This window comes from Nematostella vectensis, chromosome 7 (assembly GCF_932526225.1).
Source record: "Nematostella vectensis chromosome 7, jaNemVect1.1, whole genome shotgun sequence".
Taxonomy (NCBI): Eukaryota; Metazoa; Cnidaria; class Anthozoa; order Actiniaria; family Edwardsiidae; genus Nematostella; species Nematostella vectensis.
Window position 1 is genome coordinate 8,133,598 of NC_064040.1, and position 17,288 is coordinate 8,150,885.

Sequence of the window (17,288 nt, forward strand, 5' to 3'; positions counted from 1 at the left end):
ATAAAAAAGAACAAATCAGCGCGCGCGATAGGAACGCCCTGTGTCAGGACGCGACATAAGGCGACGACTGAGGCTCTCCGCGGGCAAAACCGCGAGCATCGAATGGATTTAATTCAATAAATGTAAAAGTTAACAAACTGTTTGCTTAGACATGTTTAATAGGTTTTATTTTAGGGGTGGCACCGGAGCATGGAAACACGGCTTTATTTTTTGGTGCACGCACGCTTTGACTTTTTGTAGACTGCATGCAGCGAGCATTTCGAGCAGCGAGTAATAAAAACAAATTAAAACCAATAGTTAGCGGTGATGCACTCACTCGTTTAGTCACAAATTATGCAATGCAAGGGCAGCTAGAATGTGCACGGACACTTGGTATACTGCGAGTGATTCCAAATTTGCTGGACCATCCGACCAAATATCTTAAATTAGATAACTACCGCATTTGTATTGCGGTGGACGCGTTCTTAGAAAGCAAAATGTTGTGCGTGGAAAATGTTCGTGTCTCTTCAAAGTGAGGTCGACGCTTCGGGCCACCAGAATGTACGATGTTTACTAGGCCTTTTGTGTGCGTGACAACCGTCTTTGCAAGCTCTTCACCCTTTGGGACCTTTGGTCGCCGGCACGGAATTCAGCAGCTTAACAACCGCAGTCTGACCTTAGAGATCGAATTGAGCGAAAAAAAATCCCAAGTTTTTATCTTGATTGTGTTGTTCTATGTGTTGTTTCTGTTCAACTTTTACCAAAACGAAGGTCACCCACGTATCAATATATGTTCAAGGAATACCAAATGAATTAAAGTCGCTAAGTAGTTTGGTGTTACATATTTTGATAACTTTTGGTAAGCCGCTTATTAAGACATTTAGAACTTCGGCAACTTCAGAAGCCATTCAAGTGCTTGCCTTCCTTTTTAAATCACCTATTCTTTACTTAGGAAACCATACTATCTTTAGCAAGTGCTCGAAAAGCACCGCTTGCACTGCTTGAGTTCCCGATAATTTGTCTGTTTTCCATTGCTGTTTTCCTTTTGAGAAGTTAATGTAAACTTTCCTGTCTTTGTTTACAAAATGCAAAGTTATGTAAATCTGTTTGTTCAAGAAGTTTGCTTAGCAAAAGATAGCTTATGTACACTGTACACATTCCCGAAGCATTACAAACCTAAATAACCACAGGCATGCGAACTATTGCAGCTATCTTTTGTTCGATAACCAGCAGATTCTGCTGCTTCCTATATTACAAAAATCTCTATAAAAGTGCGATTGCTGCAGGGAAAAGTTGAACAACTTAAAAAGGGATATCAGTACCCCCCAAAAAAACTGCACAACAGAGCTATTGTATATTAAAGGCTCTATTGGCGTTTTTGGAGCCACAACTCCACTAAAATCAGAACCGTGTGTATTGTTTGTGCGTTTTCGCGCCAAGCATTCACCATTTTGTACTTTTCCTTTTGTGAATGCGTGTAGTATGAGTGGTTTTAATTAAATGTCTGTAGAGTTCAGCATTCAAATGTTTTTCAGTGGTTCGCGGGTATCACGCATAGTATAGTACGCAGTAGAGTGCGGCTTAGCATGTACGCACTGAACGCATTCGCGGGTATCACGCCTATTATAGAACGCAGTAGAGTGAGGCTAGGCATGGACGCACTGTACTCATTCGCGGGTATCACGCCTAGTATAGAACGCAGAAGAGTGCGGCTAGGTATGGACGCACTGTACGCATTTGCGAGTCGTATCGAGCGTAGTATAGTTAGGCAGTAGAGTGCGGCTTAGTATGGACGCACTGTACACATTCGCGGGTATCACGCCTAGTATAGTACGCAGTACAGTGCGGCTAGGCATGGACGCACTGTACGCACACAACAGAAAGTATGTACGACGTCGTCCGTGTCGGTATTCCCGACTATACCAGGATGGAGAAACGGAATTCCTATACACGACGCAAGCTTTTCCGTGACCGATGTCATTATTTGTCACATTTTACGGAAGCGTAAAACGTTGAAAGCAAGTTCATGGAGCGTGGAACGCCTCCATTTTTTTCTTTTCTAGTTAAAGAATAGAAAGGTAGAGTCCTAGAGGTACGTAATGTAACCTAATACGAAAACCCGGTGATAATCACGCGATGAATCTGGTGACTCGCTTTCTCCCACGCAGGGCATTCCACAGACTTCGATTCCTCGATTTCCGGCCTAATGTAAATAAACATTACGCATGCGCGAGCCCTCGTGGTGCCACTAGGCGCGAGAATAATACTGAGAGCGCACGCAGCGAGTTCATTAATGAAACGAGCCCACCCAACCACTACAAACACACCGCGAGGAGTATCGTATCGAATAGCGCACTGATACAGAGAACCAACAGAGGGCAAGTTGAGACAAAGTTTTATATGAAACCGCTTTTAAATGAACTTGGGTCATAAGAAAAGAACATTGGACTGGAGAAAGACGAAGATCACGCCGGACTCCGACACATATATGCACAACGCGGGAGAGACAGACTTCCAAATACCACGACAAGCGAGAATGGCGCGCGCTACAGTTATAACAAATCTTTCATTGTGTGAATTCTCTCAGGAGCCTAGACTTTCAGGAATAGCCGAAGAAGAAACTGCAGACTCACAGACGCAGCGCAAGTCAGCGCCGAGTTCTCCTAGTAGTGACTGTCGATGGGTCGAATCGCCAGAGAGTGGCGATGATAGCGCGTCTACGCATCATGATACGTATCGGCGCCCCAGCAAAGCACTTCTGTACGTCGTCCTCATTCTCTGTACCGTGTCGATACTGGCGCTGGTCTTGACGATATTGATGCTTTTTGGCATCGTTGGAGTTGTCCCTTGTAACTGCCACACTACTCAAGGTACATGACGCGTTTTATTTCACTTGTCATTTTGCACCTTTCCTCTTCCGATTTCTTCCGGAATTTATTTACGTGAAAAATTTTATGCCTCCAAACTATTAAAACATAATCCTGATAATGTACTTTGTACGTTATCCAATTTTTTTTTTAGAAAACCAGGGAAAAGTTACAAATTAAGAGTAATACCATATATTTAAATTCCTACATCGTATTCTGCGTTACGATTTATCTGCGCAATCGATGGCCTTATGCACGCAAAGTAACTCTGATACGTCCGTATCAGAGGGATTAAGCTGTAGCTAAACCTGATACGAGAATGCGTACAACTACTTTTAAGCGATGTTCTGTAATAGCGAGAGATATCTTTTTTTTTTTTGCGTGTTTCAGAATGGAAGAAGGTTTTTCTTCTGCATTAGATAACGAAGTGTTCGTAATATTGGGGTGTTCGTTAGGGGGAGTTGTGTGTTTATTACCGCGGGCGCTAGGAATGTACGGCACAAAGACAGATATGTATGTTTGATAAAATACAGGGGCAGCTCTATGGGTGGCGCCCTTCCCCCCCCCCCCCCCCCCCCCCTATTTTCAGACATTTGGCTTAAAAATAACAAGAAATATAAGGAAATCCACGGAAGAACAATGAATCCGGCCACCCTTTCTGAAGCCCTTCCTTCGGCCCCGCTTTTTGAATTCCTATCCGCCGCTGAATAATACTTCGCAAAAACAGCGCGGGATGGGAAAACATGCTTTACATAAGACATAACAGTGCAATGATCCGTCGATGCTCGTTTACAAGGATTTAGACCTTGCTACGCGTGCGCAAATACCTCTGGGTTCAAGGGCACATTTGGCTCTAATCGCCAAAAATTTTTACTATAACTCGTTATTGATGACTAAACATAATACATACATACAGTAGAGTAAGACACTGTGTGCCCTATATCTTAGAAGTACCAGAATGACAATAGTACTGCCGGTCCAGATTGCTTTTTGGGTTCAAGTAAATTTCGAGTTCAAGAAAATTTAACATCATTTATGTCAAACAGATAACAATACGCTTACTCGTGTTTTTATTTTTTTTTATATTTTTAAGCGGCACATTTTGCGCGCACTCCTTAAAAAATAACAATAACGACAATATAAATAGAAGGAAAAAAACCTTGAGAACATCAGAATAGCGAATAAGTAAACGAGCGGACCACATGTTGTAGGCCTCCTATCGGAAATTGACGCGTTTTTTTCCCAATGTCAAATGTCGGCCCCCACGAACTGACGAAAGCTTTTGCAGGCAGTGCAAACAGGAAATCGGGGTTCAAGTATGCCTCAAATGGGAAAAAAGTGTCATCCTTCGATGTTACATATTCCAAAACACAATAGAGAGATTGCGGTTGAATATTCTTGAATAGGGCGCTTTACGTATTGTTAGAACTGTTTTTTTTTTATGATTGATATTAAAATCCAGCTTGTTTGAATTTATTTCTGTCTACCTTTCAGAATTCGAGTTAGCGGGGTTTACTTTATCACCACTTTCCATAAGACCCGTCAGAATTCGATTTAGTAGGGTAATTTTGTAGGGTATTTAGTAGGGTAACTGTTTTACAACTATCCACAAGACCCTTCAGAGTTAGAGTTAGCGGGGTTCTACTGTATTACAATTACCCGTGAGACTCTTTCGAGTTCGAATAAGCGAGGTTTTACTATATTACCACTATTCATAAGACCCTTTAGAGAGCGAGTTTGTTCTACTGTATTACAGCAATCAATAAAACCCTTCGAGTTCGATTTTATAAGGCTCTACTCTATTACCACTATCCATAAGACCCGTCAGAGTTCGAGGTAGCGGGTTTCTACTGTATTACCACTATCCATAAGACCTTTATGAGTTCGATTTAGTAAAGTTGTATTGTACAGTATACGTCCTCGAAATATTGTCAAACACTGTATTTTAGACCTGCTAAGCGCAAATCAAATTGGGATCAATTAAAGCTGCATTGTCAATCACCAGTTTGCTTCTGGTCGATTACGTAACATTCTCCGATGATTTTTAACGGAAAACGCGAAAAATATTTTAAAATATTGAAAGCAGTGTGTCTATTGGAGGTTTCTTTGAGGATGTGATTGATAATTTAGAGCGGATGGCCTGTTAAATATCTTGGATTCTAATGGATTCTTTTGTCTTTTAACGGTTGGGGTTTCCGTCGGACCTCCGGAAGTAAACTGGTGACAATGCGGCTTTAAACCCAAATATATATTATTCACTGTTGCTATCACCTCCATAAAGCGACCAAACAACCTTTATTGCATCTAAGAACGAAATTGGTGACAATTAAATTAAAATAAAAGTGAACAGGTTTACTGTTGAGAGCGACAAATTTTTCATGTATGACAACCATACAGGCGACCAATGAGACATTTTGTATAATGTGACATTTTGCGGCAGCATTGATCGTAAAGTATACCGAATTTTCCGGTCGGTTGACGTTCCGGCCGGCCGGAAGTAAACTGGTGTGATTGCAGCTTTAAGAGAGTTTTAATTCTGTTGGATGTAAATATGATGGCTTTTGCGGTTTATGGGTATGCATGATTATCCTTGTTCGCTTTGTTGAAAAAAAGATCCGCAAAGCAATATTGTATGTAATGTTTTAATACCAGGTATACTAGGAATAGTGGCATCTAAGAAATTTAACGCCATCTAAAAGTTATTAATCATCTCACCATTAAAATATGTGAATCCTATGCATCCCTGGGGTGGCCGCCCAGATAGACTAGACTCCCACTTAAGGTCAGCCACTGGGTTTCCGAGAGTCGTCTAAACCCCATTGGTTACCATAGCAACCCGGCATGTACGCGGTCTGGTACATGTGAAAATAGTATCTAAATCATATCAACATTCTCGAGAAGCGACAGTTATCCCGATAAAGAGGCTAAATGTCAAGTTGGATGAGTTTAAAGCTAGCATTTTGATGAAGGTTCTAATATCTTCGTCTTACTTCAACATTTACTTGGGCTATTAGTTTCATATGAGTGGTGTGTTTTTCGTCTTATCTTTATTTTCTTTACTGTGCTAGATAAGATATATTTATAAGTAACCGTTTTGTTGCTGATGTAATGACAAAGAGTCGTAAAGACAGGCACAGAAATAAGTCTTCTTCACTCAGGGTGCTAGTTAGTGTGGTGATGGTGGATGATGGTGATGGTGATGGTGACGGTGACGGTGATGGTGATGGTGACGGTGGGTGATGGTGATGGTGGTGTGGTGATGGTGACGGTGACGGTGATGGTGATGGTGACGGTGGGTGATGGTGATGGTGGTGTGGTGATGGTGATGGTGACGGTGGGTGATGGTGATGGTGACGGTGGGTGATGGTGATGGTGACGGTGGGTGATGGTGATGGTGACGGTGGGTGATGGTGATGGTGACGGTGGGTGATGGTGATGGTGACGGTGGGTGATGGTGATGGTGACGGTGGGTGATGGTGATGGTGATTTTATAAGTTAATACAGTAGAAACCCGCTACCTCGAACTCTGACGAGTCATGTGGATAGTGGTAATAGAGTAGAATGATGATTATGATGGTGATGGTTATTGTGGTGATGGTGATTGTGATGGTCTTTATGATTTTGGCTTCGGCTTAAATTCTAGGCTCGAGATCATCGCAAGCTACATACGGGGTATCAGAACTACAAAGACGCGTCCAAGAAATGGACAAGAACATGACAGAGCTGACTGATAGAATAGTAAGTTACGTCTTTGCCGTCAATCATGTGACCCCTTTCACTGCGGTGTGGACGACGTGACATGTCGTGACATGACAGCGTAACAATACCGTTACAGCGTGACAATGCCGTGACAGCGTGACGATACCATGACAGCGCCAAACATTTCTGTAAAAGCGTGACAACACCGTGACCGCGTGACAACACCGTGAAAGCGTGTGACAACACCGTGAAAGCTTGTGACAGTGTCGTGACAGCGTGATATGTTTTTCAGGCTTTCCAGCATCCTGCTGTAGAGCAGCTTTGGGCTGCACTGAACGCAACTCGCACAGAGTTAAAGGAATTATTGCAAGTGACAAGGCCTACGCAGGCTACTCCTGAATCAAGCACAAAGAGCACGACAATTCGGCCAGAGGCCGAGAATAACGTGACCACAACAAAGCCAGGAATCCTGGAAAACACCACCTCGCCCACGAGGTACCTGGACGAACCGACTACACTGCCACAGGTGAACAGCAACTAGGAAATAGCAAGGGGGGTAGTGAACAGGTTGGGTTGCGGATGTGGTTTGAAATGATAGAGGGTAACTAAAGGAGGAAAGAGAGGAAATGAGGAGAGCAATAGGTCGGTAGAATTGCGGGGGAAGGGGCGATTTGAGGTATGATAGCTTGAGGTTCGCTTATCTAGCTTTGATTTCAAGCCAAGATGAATTTAAAAACGGCACGGCGGTTAATATTGACAAAAAATGTTCAACTAAGAAAGCTGAAGTGTTGAGGAAAAAGTGTTGGGCTTTGGTAAACCCTTGCACATTTGTCTTTTGGTTCGCCAGGTGGATTATACATCACAACAACTGCGCCTTTTATGGTCAGCGGACAACAACACCAAGACGCAGCTTCTTGCTTTGGAGCAACAGGTGAGTGAGGACTGGGCCCGAGAACACCACATAACTCATTTAAGTAGCTAAGCTTTCGAGATTATTGCTTTTTGATAGACGTTTTTCTTGGTGCTTTTTAGATGATGCTAGAGAACTAATGCGTTAATCACGACCGCCATCTTACATTGCTCTGGTATCGCGAGAGCTTGGGAGAGGGATTCTCGCGTCTCTTTTAAATCACCGAATAACGCCAACAACTACAGTGCCGTAGTAGGCCTTTAAATATTGTGGGAGTTCAATAAAGAAACATTGAGAACGTATTTGGGCCACACCCACGCCCTTCCTGCTCATTTCCTTGTAATCTTTGAAAATATTGGGGGTACGTGCCCCCAGTGCCCCACCCCCTGCTACGGCCTTGAAGTAGGTTCTATAGTCAGCAAGGAACTAATTTGATCTATGTCCCCAAACAGGTACAGAGATTATCACAAGCATCAGGTTCAACCGGCCCAAGAGGATATAACGGCTCACGAGGTCCACCGGGTCCTTCTGGTCCCCAGGGACAGCAAGGGCCTCCCGGGACTAAGGGACCCCAAGGATTTATGGGCCCGAGGGGACATAACGGAACGGCGGGCCAACAGGGGCCTCAAGGGCCACCGGGTCCTAAAGGGGATACGGGACCTGCCGGGCCAGGCGGGCCCCGGGGTAATCAGGGACCCCCAGGGCCATCCGGTACCGGGGACTTGACTCAGTGTGTGCATAAGACTGTGGATAGCACTGGAGTGAGGCCGGGAAACGGCGCGGATAACAACGCAGCGCTACTAATACCAACTGTAAGTTGCAGACTGATTAGTTCCTGCTTTTCAGGCTAATGCGCTGTAGATGATAAGACTTCCAGCCTTTTATAAGGACATAAGCAGTCGCGTACACAGGGGGTGCGCAGGGTGCGCGCGAACCCACCCTTTCCAGCTAAAAGTTGGTCATTTATTATTAAGGAATCTTCAAATATGCTTTTTCCATTTAATACCTATGACTGGTTAAGGCATGATATTTGGATTCTTTGTGAGTGGAGAAGGGTTATATAATAATCACATGCTCCGCCTAGTGCGCGCATGTTCCACTTGGTAGCACATGTGAACATTCTAACTTTCCTTTGCGCTTGTATCATACACCTATTTCAATTAACGTTGTCGTGCAAATGGCGAATGGCAAATGCCAAACGGCAGTTCTACGGCCGAAAGGGTATGATGGGTATTGATTATTTGTAAAAATAAAGATGGTAAATAAACTTAAGCGATGTTTTATCTATATGTTTTTGAATTTGGAGTAAATATTTTGGGATTCATGGGTCCTTTCGGTCGTAGAACTGCCATTTGTCAATCGCTATTTGCCATTTGCACTTACAACGTTCTTTTTAAAGATGTATGTTACGTAACGGTCGAACCGAGTTTGAAGTTTGAGCGAGCCCAGACACTTCAAACAGGAAGATGTAATTTGCTGTACGTGCGTCAAGAAACTCGGTTGTTTCTCTACTCTAACGAGATCTCATTATTGTTAATTATCAGGATAAAGTAGTGATTGGCGCTTCCTGCACGTCAAACTGCGCTGCCGAGACCATAATGCTGAGTGGCCTACACGCCCAGTCGGGGAAGAATTACTTCAACTGCAAGTGTCGAGGGCAGGCAAGTCACTTCTTCTGCTCTGGTCTGATGAAATGCCAGCTTCACTACTGGGAATGCCCCCGTGTGACTTGATGACAGATAGATGGACAGACAGACAGCCGGAAATACAGACAGACAGACCCAAACTAGCGGACAAAGGACGGATAGACAAGCAGATATAATGACGCAAATATATGAACAGAAAATAAAGAATATTAGGGTAGAGGCAAATTTAGTTATTGAATTTTTAGTGTAAATTTTAGATGTACATATTTAAATATTTACTCTTTTTTCTATTACTTAGAATGAAAAGTTTAAACCAAATATTAACATGATAAAATAGAAAAAGGAAAATCTATCCTTATTTCCACGCATTTCTTGTTAATTCTGGAGTGGCAAATAATAATTATCGTACATACAAAACAAAAGACTTTATTTCTGACGATACTTATATATGATTTCAACTAAATTGATGAATTGTTGGGTACTCGGTATCTGAGCACCCACTCTCTCGCCCTCCCCCTCCCCCTCTAATACTGTTAGCTACAATACTAATGGGAAAAAGTACTCGATTTAACATTTTCTTGAATATTAAATAATTAATGCAACATTGGTTTGATGTTTTTCTGTTGGTGTAGTAATAGCAGTAGCCACAAATTGTACTATTTGACTATTCCATTTTTAATATACCCGGTCAACCCCTCCCCTCTACCCCCTATAAATAGGATTCCCAGGGGTCACGCCCATCTGGATCCCAGAGGAAGACACTGTTTATTGATTTCCAAAGGAGTTACACAAAGTATGCTGTTTACTGAGAATCCCTATCCTGTTCCGGTCCTTCAGCCAGTAAAATATCGTTTCCAGTAATCTTAAGTCCCATTCCCCGGCCTCAAATAATAGGCTGATTTAGATCCACGACGCCGGCAAAAAGACGCCGCCTCGCGCACGTTCGATTGCGCGCGCACGCTTTTCTTGCCGGGGTAGCGTCCTCTTCCAGGACGGGTTTTAAGGGTGTACTGACATTAGTGTTGCTCAGTAACGACGTTGCTACGCTGATGGCGTTGAGCGCGCGCATATACATGACACGGAATTCGTCATTCCAAGCTTTCCTGAAGTAAAAGAAGCAAAAATATGCGTTTCAAGTTCCCAAAAATTGACTTTAAGTTGATCTCAGCCTTTTCGGGTGATGATAGTTCCCATATTTTGCAAAAAAGAAGATTTAGTAAAGCCAACCTTTTTGAAGCCAAAGTTTTCAATTTTCACTACCTGCGCGTGCTGCAAACACCGAACGCTCGCGCACGCATTGAAAATCTTATTTCAAAGTAGCGCGCGCTGTATCAGAATTTTAAAATACTTTTTCCATTTTCATCATGACATGACGGATATCGTTCCTTTGAAGTGTAAATACCACGAAACACTATTGGAATTTGTTTTTAAACTTTATAAAAAATTTCATCATGTGAGATATCAGTGTGTCTGAGCAGACCGAATGAGCACGCGCGGGCTCAATCATCTCTCAATCATTTCTAAAACGCATGCTTGGCTTAATGCACCCATCCCTCAACATTCATAAAACGTATTCAATATTCGTTTTCGAGCAATTTACTTGAAATATTTGCTTTTATCTGTATCTATGACGTCACATTATGACGTCACGGGGTAACGTCATCATAATCGTCAGCACACTTGTGGTGGTCAACTTGTCAAATATTAAACCCTTATGACTTTCTACAAGGCTTTTATGCTATATTAAATTTTCCTTAGCAACAGATTTCAGTACACCCTTAATGTTTTTTCACGTCCTCTTCAGGACGGAACGCCGGCAAAAAATAGCGTGCGCGCGCAATCGAATCGAGACCTCGCGCATATTCAAAAACGGACCGTTAACGTTCCTGACTGCGCGAGTACAACATGAAAATAGGACAATGCGTTCTAGATTTGCCGTTGCGGACGAGAGCGCTTTTTATAGCAGTTCGTGAATGCGCTCGCCGATCTTGAAAGGTCCCTAATAGCGAGTCCCGTTCCGGTAATCCAAATTCCCAATTCCGAAGTCCGGTTTTTCTCCTTCTGGACCCTGCCAATAGGCCATTGGTCACATTTTCGCACAATAGGTTTAGACGCTCTCTCGTTACATATTTTGCTATGCTCGCAAATGTTGTGCTGTGGCGAAATACGAAGCACAAAATCCCTCAACTTGTCGCGAATTATTGTTGCGTAGCGAGTTATGCATGGATGTTGCGCCATAACCTGTCACGCTCCAAAGCATTTGTTGCAAGTTGTTGCGCAAAGAAGAGCCGCGGGTCTTTATTGAGATATAAATTCTGGCTTTTCTCAAGAACCAAGTTAGACATGGCCGAGAAACTCTCGATAAACACTTTTATTGATGGTCGTTCTGTGACGTGATTTGCGCAAGCACACATGCGCGCGCACGGAACATATCGCCAATTTTTTTGTGACATTTGATGTGACATGATGTCGCTGATCAAACATAAGCAAGGCTAGATGAGAAGCAGCGTGTGTGATCAACATGCGGTGAGTCAGAGTGTACAGGGCTTTTCACACGCAGAAGCAGATAAAAGGCAAGTGAGGGGAAGATGGGTAAGGCTGAAAAATCGAGATCATCACTAACCAAGAATACGACTCGAAGATGGGGATACGAGCTTTGATGTCTCAGTAACGCGGTGTAATATTGACCAATCATGAGCAGCTATTGTAGGATCTGCATATATGCTTAATCACGTGACAATTCACGTTGTATGAAGAAGGATTATACTTGGCAGGTTTTGGCCGATGCGTTTAAAGTGGGATAATGACAGCATTATATAGGGTCGGAATCTAAATTAACACGTCCTTCCTAACAATCATCAGACAAACACTCGCTAATTGATTACGGTAATTCCAATAAAAGTTTGACCCGCTCTCAGACAGACAGATGCAGACGTAGAACCCAAGGCCGCCGGCTCGAGGCACGATAAGCTCTATTTGTGAATTCCACAACACAGGGGTATGGTCTACACTCGCGGACCCTCTTTGTAAACTAGGACAGGGCTGTTTTCAGGCGCTTAATTGGGGTTTCTATATTACCCGGTGTTGTTTACAGATGGTAATCGCTAAGCAAATACTAAATAACCCCTATTTGCTCCTTTGTGTTGGAATAATAATGTCAGGATTGACAATAGATAGTCGATAGAGAGTGGTTGCGCCCGGCTTGATTTGTAATGTTATAGCAATTTCGTTAAATTAAAAGACATAATGGTGGACAAACTTGTGATGAGGATGTGGTCTACGCCAAAATGCCAGTAAGGTCCCGATAAATAACGTCCAATCTTTTGTGCTTTCAGCACGCTTAAAGCATTCACGTCTGGGCTTATATCAACAAACTGGCATCTCCCACATATATAAAAGCCAATGTAAGGGTGAACTAGTGCCCTTTGCGCACTCGACGAACCTAACATCACTAATGTCAGCCATTGTTTAGAAAGAAAGGAAAGGGATCTGATTACCAATAATCGAAAAACCACTACAGACCCCATCCACAAATATGCGAGGTAACAAATACAGGGACACGTACGCCGAATGGTGAGAGCTTATTAACAAGAACTATACAGGTCAGGATAACGCAAGAAAAATGTCTTTAAATTCACCGCGTGTTGGCCCAGTTCACGCTAGACAGCACAAACGAACGCAAAAAGAAAGTGAAATCACTCTGGAACAGCTTAACGATGAAGGCAGCCCATTAGAGACTAATGATGGCAAAGCCACTCCGTCTGAAGTTCGCCTTTCCACTAGCCCCTCTAACGAGCTGCTTGTTCGTAAGGAGGCATTTGCGGAGATAAAGAGCGAGTCTCGGCCATGTAACGTACAGGCCTTTTGCCTGGCTCTGGTTTGGCTGATGGTAGTGGTGAGCCTGGCACTTAATCTACTCATGATCTTCGGAGTTATCGAGAGCCGCGCGTCCAGCTATAAAGGTACTGCGAATACGTGAGTTACACATCCAAGAGTTTTTACTGTACAATAATTGTTTATCAGTTTATAGTTCGATTCTTGACACTATGCTTTCTGTTCGCTCGTCTTAGATTCGAATGCGCTTTGATTGGGATTATGAAGACGAGTTGATATGTAACCAGGAATAGACAAATATTTAAATGATGTATTGATTATAACGTTAGCCCTCAGGATTTTTAGTTATTTTCCAACGGCGCATTAATGAACATAGTATGCCAAATAATATTCAAAATCACATACATACAGGAAAAACAAGAACTATATCATGATTTAAATACTTATAGTGTATAGAGTCACAGCTGATAAAATAAATCTGGGGTGTTCGGGATCAGGAGGGGAGAGGGGGTGGGGGTGGGGGAGGGCCAGAGGAGGGAGATGAGTACCCACCTTCCATGATCTCTAATCCGGGACTTCTAAACAATCATAACATCAAGTTACGGTGAAATGTGTCATACAAGGGCAAAACGTGGGTACCCGAGACCCCCGAGACTCTATACACCGGCGCTCAGATACAGCAAGCACAAGAGAGATTGACGAGTCTCTGTGCAACTCTGCCTACAGAGGGGAAAGCCTCTAAAGCCCTTCTGCTTTCTCCATTTTTCACAGCTCACAACTTAGATACAAACAAGCACATTCCTGTCAAAAGAGACCCAATCATGTTTACGGCATTGCAGTTGTCGCGTAAAGCTAAATTTAGCAACACTTGATCAAAGCTTTCAGTCATGTCTCGTCCTTTTATTTTGAGCGCAATCTCGATATCGAACATTTAGATTCAAAGGTCTAAATAATACCAGACCATTGAAAATCTTCCATTTCTGATAAAAATATAACCCTGTTCTGTCAGCTATCTCTGTGTGCCTGGTATCGTAAGGTAAATAGCTGCTTTCATACTATTATTTGGTTTTCAGATCAAGCAGACCTCTCCTCTGATGAGCAACTGGTAAGACAGGAAGGAGAAAATACAGACACTTTGGAATGTAGTGAAACGTTTGAAGATCTCTCGACACTGTATGAGGCCATATTTTGAATATTGTTCCACTTTCTCATCATTCAATCTTCTTATCCCTTCTTCCTTTATTCCATCTTTTTTTTTTCTTCTTTCTCTTTTCCATGCTTCTTTTTCTTATATTTCTTCGTCTTCTCCATGTTCTTATTGCTTCTCTCGTGCATGGGGGGGGGGGCATACAGATTAAATTTGTCAATTCATCATTTAAACCTGTCAACTTTGTAATGGCTTCTCAACAGCACCAAGTGGTGTCAATCACCGAATCACCTTCCACGCTAAAAATATCTGCAAGAACCTCAAAAATATGTATCAAATTAATCATCGTTTTCCTATTTCTTGATTTCCCTCTGTTGTCACAGAATGTGATCAACTTGCGGACTTCTTTGAACAAAACAAATAAAGAGCTAAAGAGACTCAAGGAGGAACAGAAGATATACCAGAACCAAGTAAGTATTACACCATTAGGGGAGGGTGGGGAAAGAGACTCAAAGAGGAACGGGAGATATGCAAAAAGGAGGTGAATATTACACCATCAGGGGAGGGGTGGGGGTACTCCGCTAGTTTGGGTAAGGGAATGCTCTTCGTATCCGTTGGGGTTTAAAATGAATTTTAAAATGGGTTTTTTCAATTATTTTTATCTTAATGCTTCTTTTAGTCTTTTAAGATGTACTTTTTAGGGTATGAAATAAAAACAAACAAAACTTGGAAGCCTTCTCAACAAATATTGTTCTTGACGTCTCTCTTTGTGTACTTCTAGTTGCTTGTATATCCCATCACGTAGCCCATTTTTTCTGTTATCAGATCTTGGAGATCAATCAAGTACTTATCGGCCTAAACAACTCCAAAACCATAGCAGGGCCGCGAGGGCCGCCGGGATACAATGGAACCCAAGGCCCAGTCGGCCCATTGGGACCGCGGGGGAGTGGTAACATGACTATGTGCCAGTACAAGGTTGCCAAAGGACCGGGGACTAGACACACTGTCAGTGCTACTGATTTTGTCAGCATAGGAGAACCAGCGGTGAGTCCAACACAACCTTTTTTTTCTTGCTATTTTGAAAAAGTAGTCAATCATTTTCCTCCTCCATAATGTCGGACTAAAGTCTAACTACTGACTTTCCTTTTGCCTTTGCCAGAAAATATGGCATGCTTTTCGACTTGAAATAACAGATCACACGACTTTTTGGTGGCAAACTTGTGTTTGCTCCAGATTTAAGCGGCAAAATAACAACAGAAAGCAACTTATTATTAAACGCTTTCGAATGGCCCAGGAAGTTCTTTTTTTGTCAGAAAGGGCTTATTTTTCTTTTTTCTTTTGATTGGCAATCCCTTTTAGCGCTTTTCAAATCCATAATTATACTTCTATGTCTTCTGCAGGGCATGAGAATAGTTGGCGCCACGTGCTCGACTGACGGGGCCGCCCAGTACGTCCTGACAAGCATACAGCTCGGCAGGTTTCCACGTTCCTACAAGTGCGAGTGCAAGGGAAGCTCTTCCTTATTCGTGCCTGCTGGGAAGATGCATTGTTACGTGCACTACTGGGTGTGTCCGCTGGTGTCGTGAAGGCTCACTACCAAGAGAGCTGTGACTCTCGACAAAGCGCAGATGGGTAAATCCGACATGTCCGACACATTGCATCAGTGCATCGCACCAATTTGTAAATCATCACAATGCCCTGCTTCATCCCCACTGTTTTCCGGGGTATAGTTTGACAAGAAACGAACGTAGCGCAAATGAGGATCCCCTCTAACCCCCCCCCCCCCCCCCCCTTTTCGGTATGGTGCCCAATTTCCTTCGAGAAATCGTTGATCTGCCCCTTCCTGCATAGAATCGAATTGTGTTTTGTTTGAGACTCGCAAAGGCTTCGCTGCTTTTCGTTCTCAGTGATTCGTTTAGTCGTAGCCTTTTACATAGCCGAAGCAGGCCTCGAATTATTTGAGGGGGGGGGGGGGGGGAGGGGCACGCATCAGTAGCATTAATAGAAGCATTAACAAAACATTGGGGGGGGGGGGGGAATAGCCACGCCTCTACTGGTCATTTCCTTATATTTTTTAAAAAAATATGGGGGGGGGGGTTCGTGCCCCCAGTGCCCCACCGCCTGCCCTGAGATCGTTCGCTGGTATCTTGAGTGTCTGATAGAATAGGTTAGTTGAGGCGATTTTCTATCGATATGACACCTTGAGTTGCAAAATACAAATCCTCATTGCTTGATTGTTTCGCTCATTCAGGGTATAACCTCTGTAGATGACTAAGGGGGAAATTTGAGTTCTTGATTACTGGGAGAAACTTTAGTATGAAAAGAGATGCATCTACGATTAGCAAAGTCATGTGGAAAAACACTCAAGGGAGACCACAGACGCATATTAGTCCTGTCCTGCTAAAAGTGTCCTTTATGATTTTTGTTAGCGAGTACATACATTTTGTGTAAAAAAAGTGTGGATAATGATTAAACTGTGCTAAACGCGAAAATGTACCCTACTGTTCACCAGTAAATTTAACGAAAACTTGAAAATAAATTACTTGATTTCAAAATGGTATAAAACGATGATTTTAAGAGATAAAGGGAAGAATTTAAAGAGATGGATGGGAAGAATTTAAAGAGATGGATAGGAAGAATTTAAAGAGATGAATGGGAAGAATTTAAAGCGATGGATGGGAAGAATTTAAAGAGATGGATTGGAAGAATTTAAAGAGATGGATGGGAAGAATTTAAAGAGATGGATGGGAAGAATTTAAAGAGATGGATGGGAAGAGTTTGAAGAGATGGATGGGAAGAATTTGAAGAGATGGATGGGAAGAGTTTGAAGAGATGGATGGGAAGAATTTAAAGAGATGGATGGGAAGAATTTAAAGAGATGGATGGGAAGAATTTGAAGAGATGGATGGGAAGAATTTAAAGAGATGGATGGGAAGAATTTAAAGAGATGGATGGGAAGAATTTAAAGAGATGGATGGGAAGAATTTAAAGAGATGAATGGGAAGAATTTAAAGAGATGGATGGGAAGAATTTGAAGAGATGGATGGGAAGAATTTGAAGAGATGGATGGGAAGAATTTGAAGAGATGGATGGGAAGAATTTGAAGAGATGGATGGGAAGAATTTAAAGAGATGGATGGGAAGAATATAAAGAGATGGATGGGAAGAATTTAAAGAGATGGATGGGAAGAATTTAAAGAGATGGAT

General features: G+C 42.6%; 1 protein-coding gene across 1 annotated transcript; it reads left to right on the forward strand.

Moving 5' to 3' along the window:
- The first annotated feature begins 1,787 nt into the window (after window positions 1-1,787).
- On the forward strand, window positions 1,788-16,727 carry LOC5513049. Its single transcript, XM_048730233.1, has 11 exons — window positions 1,788-2,849; window positions 6,490-6,584; window positions 6,838-7,071; window positions 7,393-7,476; window positions 7,908-8,267; window positions 9,000-9,179; window positions 12,682-13,063; window positions 14,009-14,040; window positions 14,466-14,552; window positions 14,908-15,126; window positions 15,483-16,727. The coding sequence occupies exons 1-11, from the start codon at window positions 2,396-2,398 to the stop codon at window positions 15,666-15,668; spliced, it is 2,313 nt and encodes a 770-aa protein (XP_048586190.1). The 5' UTR covers window positions 1,788-2,395; the 3' UTR covers window positions 15,669-16,727.
- Window positions 16,728-17,288: the final 561 nt, after the last annotated feature.

Bases quoted from the DNA above. Each gene is read 5' to 3' on its own strand.
- LOC5513049 (XM_048730233.1), top strand. From the start codon at position 2,396: ATGAACTTGGGTCATAAGAAAAGAACATTGGACTGGAGAAAGACGAAG. The intron at 14,041-14,465 runs GTAAGACAGGAA...CTGTTGTCACAG, and splicing joins TCTCCTCTGATGAGCAACTG to AATGTGATCAACTTGCGGAC. The intron at 15,127-15,482 runs GTGAGTCCAACA...TGTCTTCTGCAG, and splicing joins TCAGCATAGGAGAACCAGCG to GGCATGAGAATAGTTGGCGC.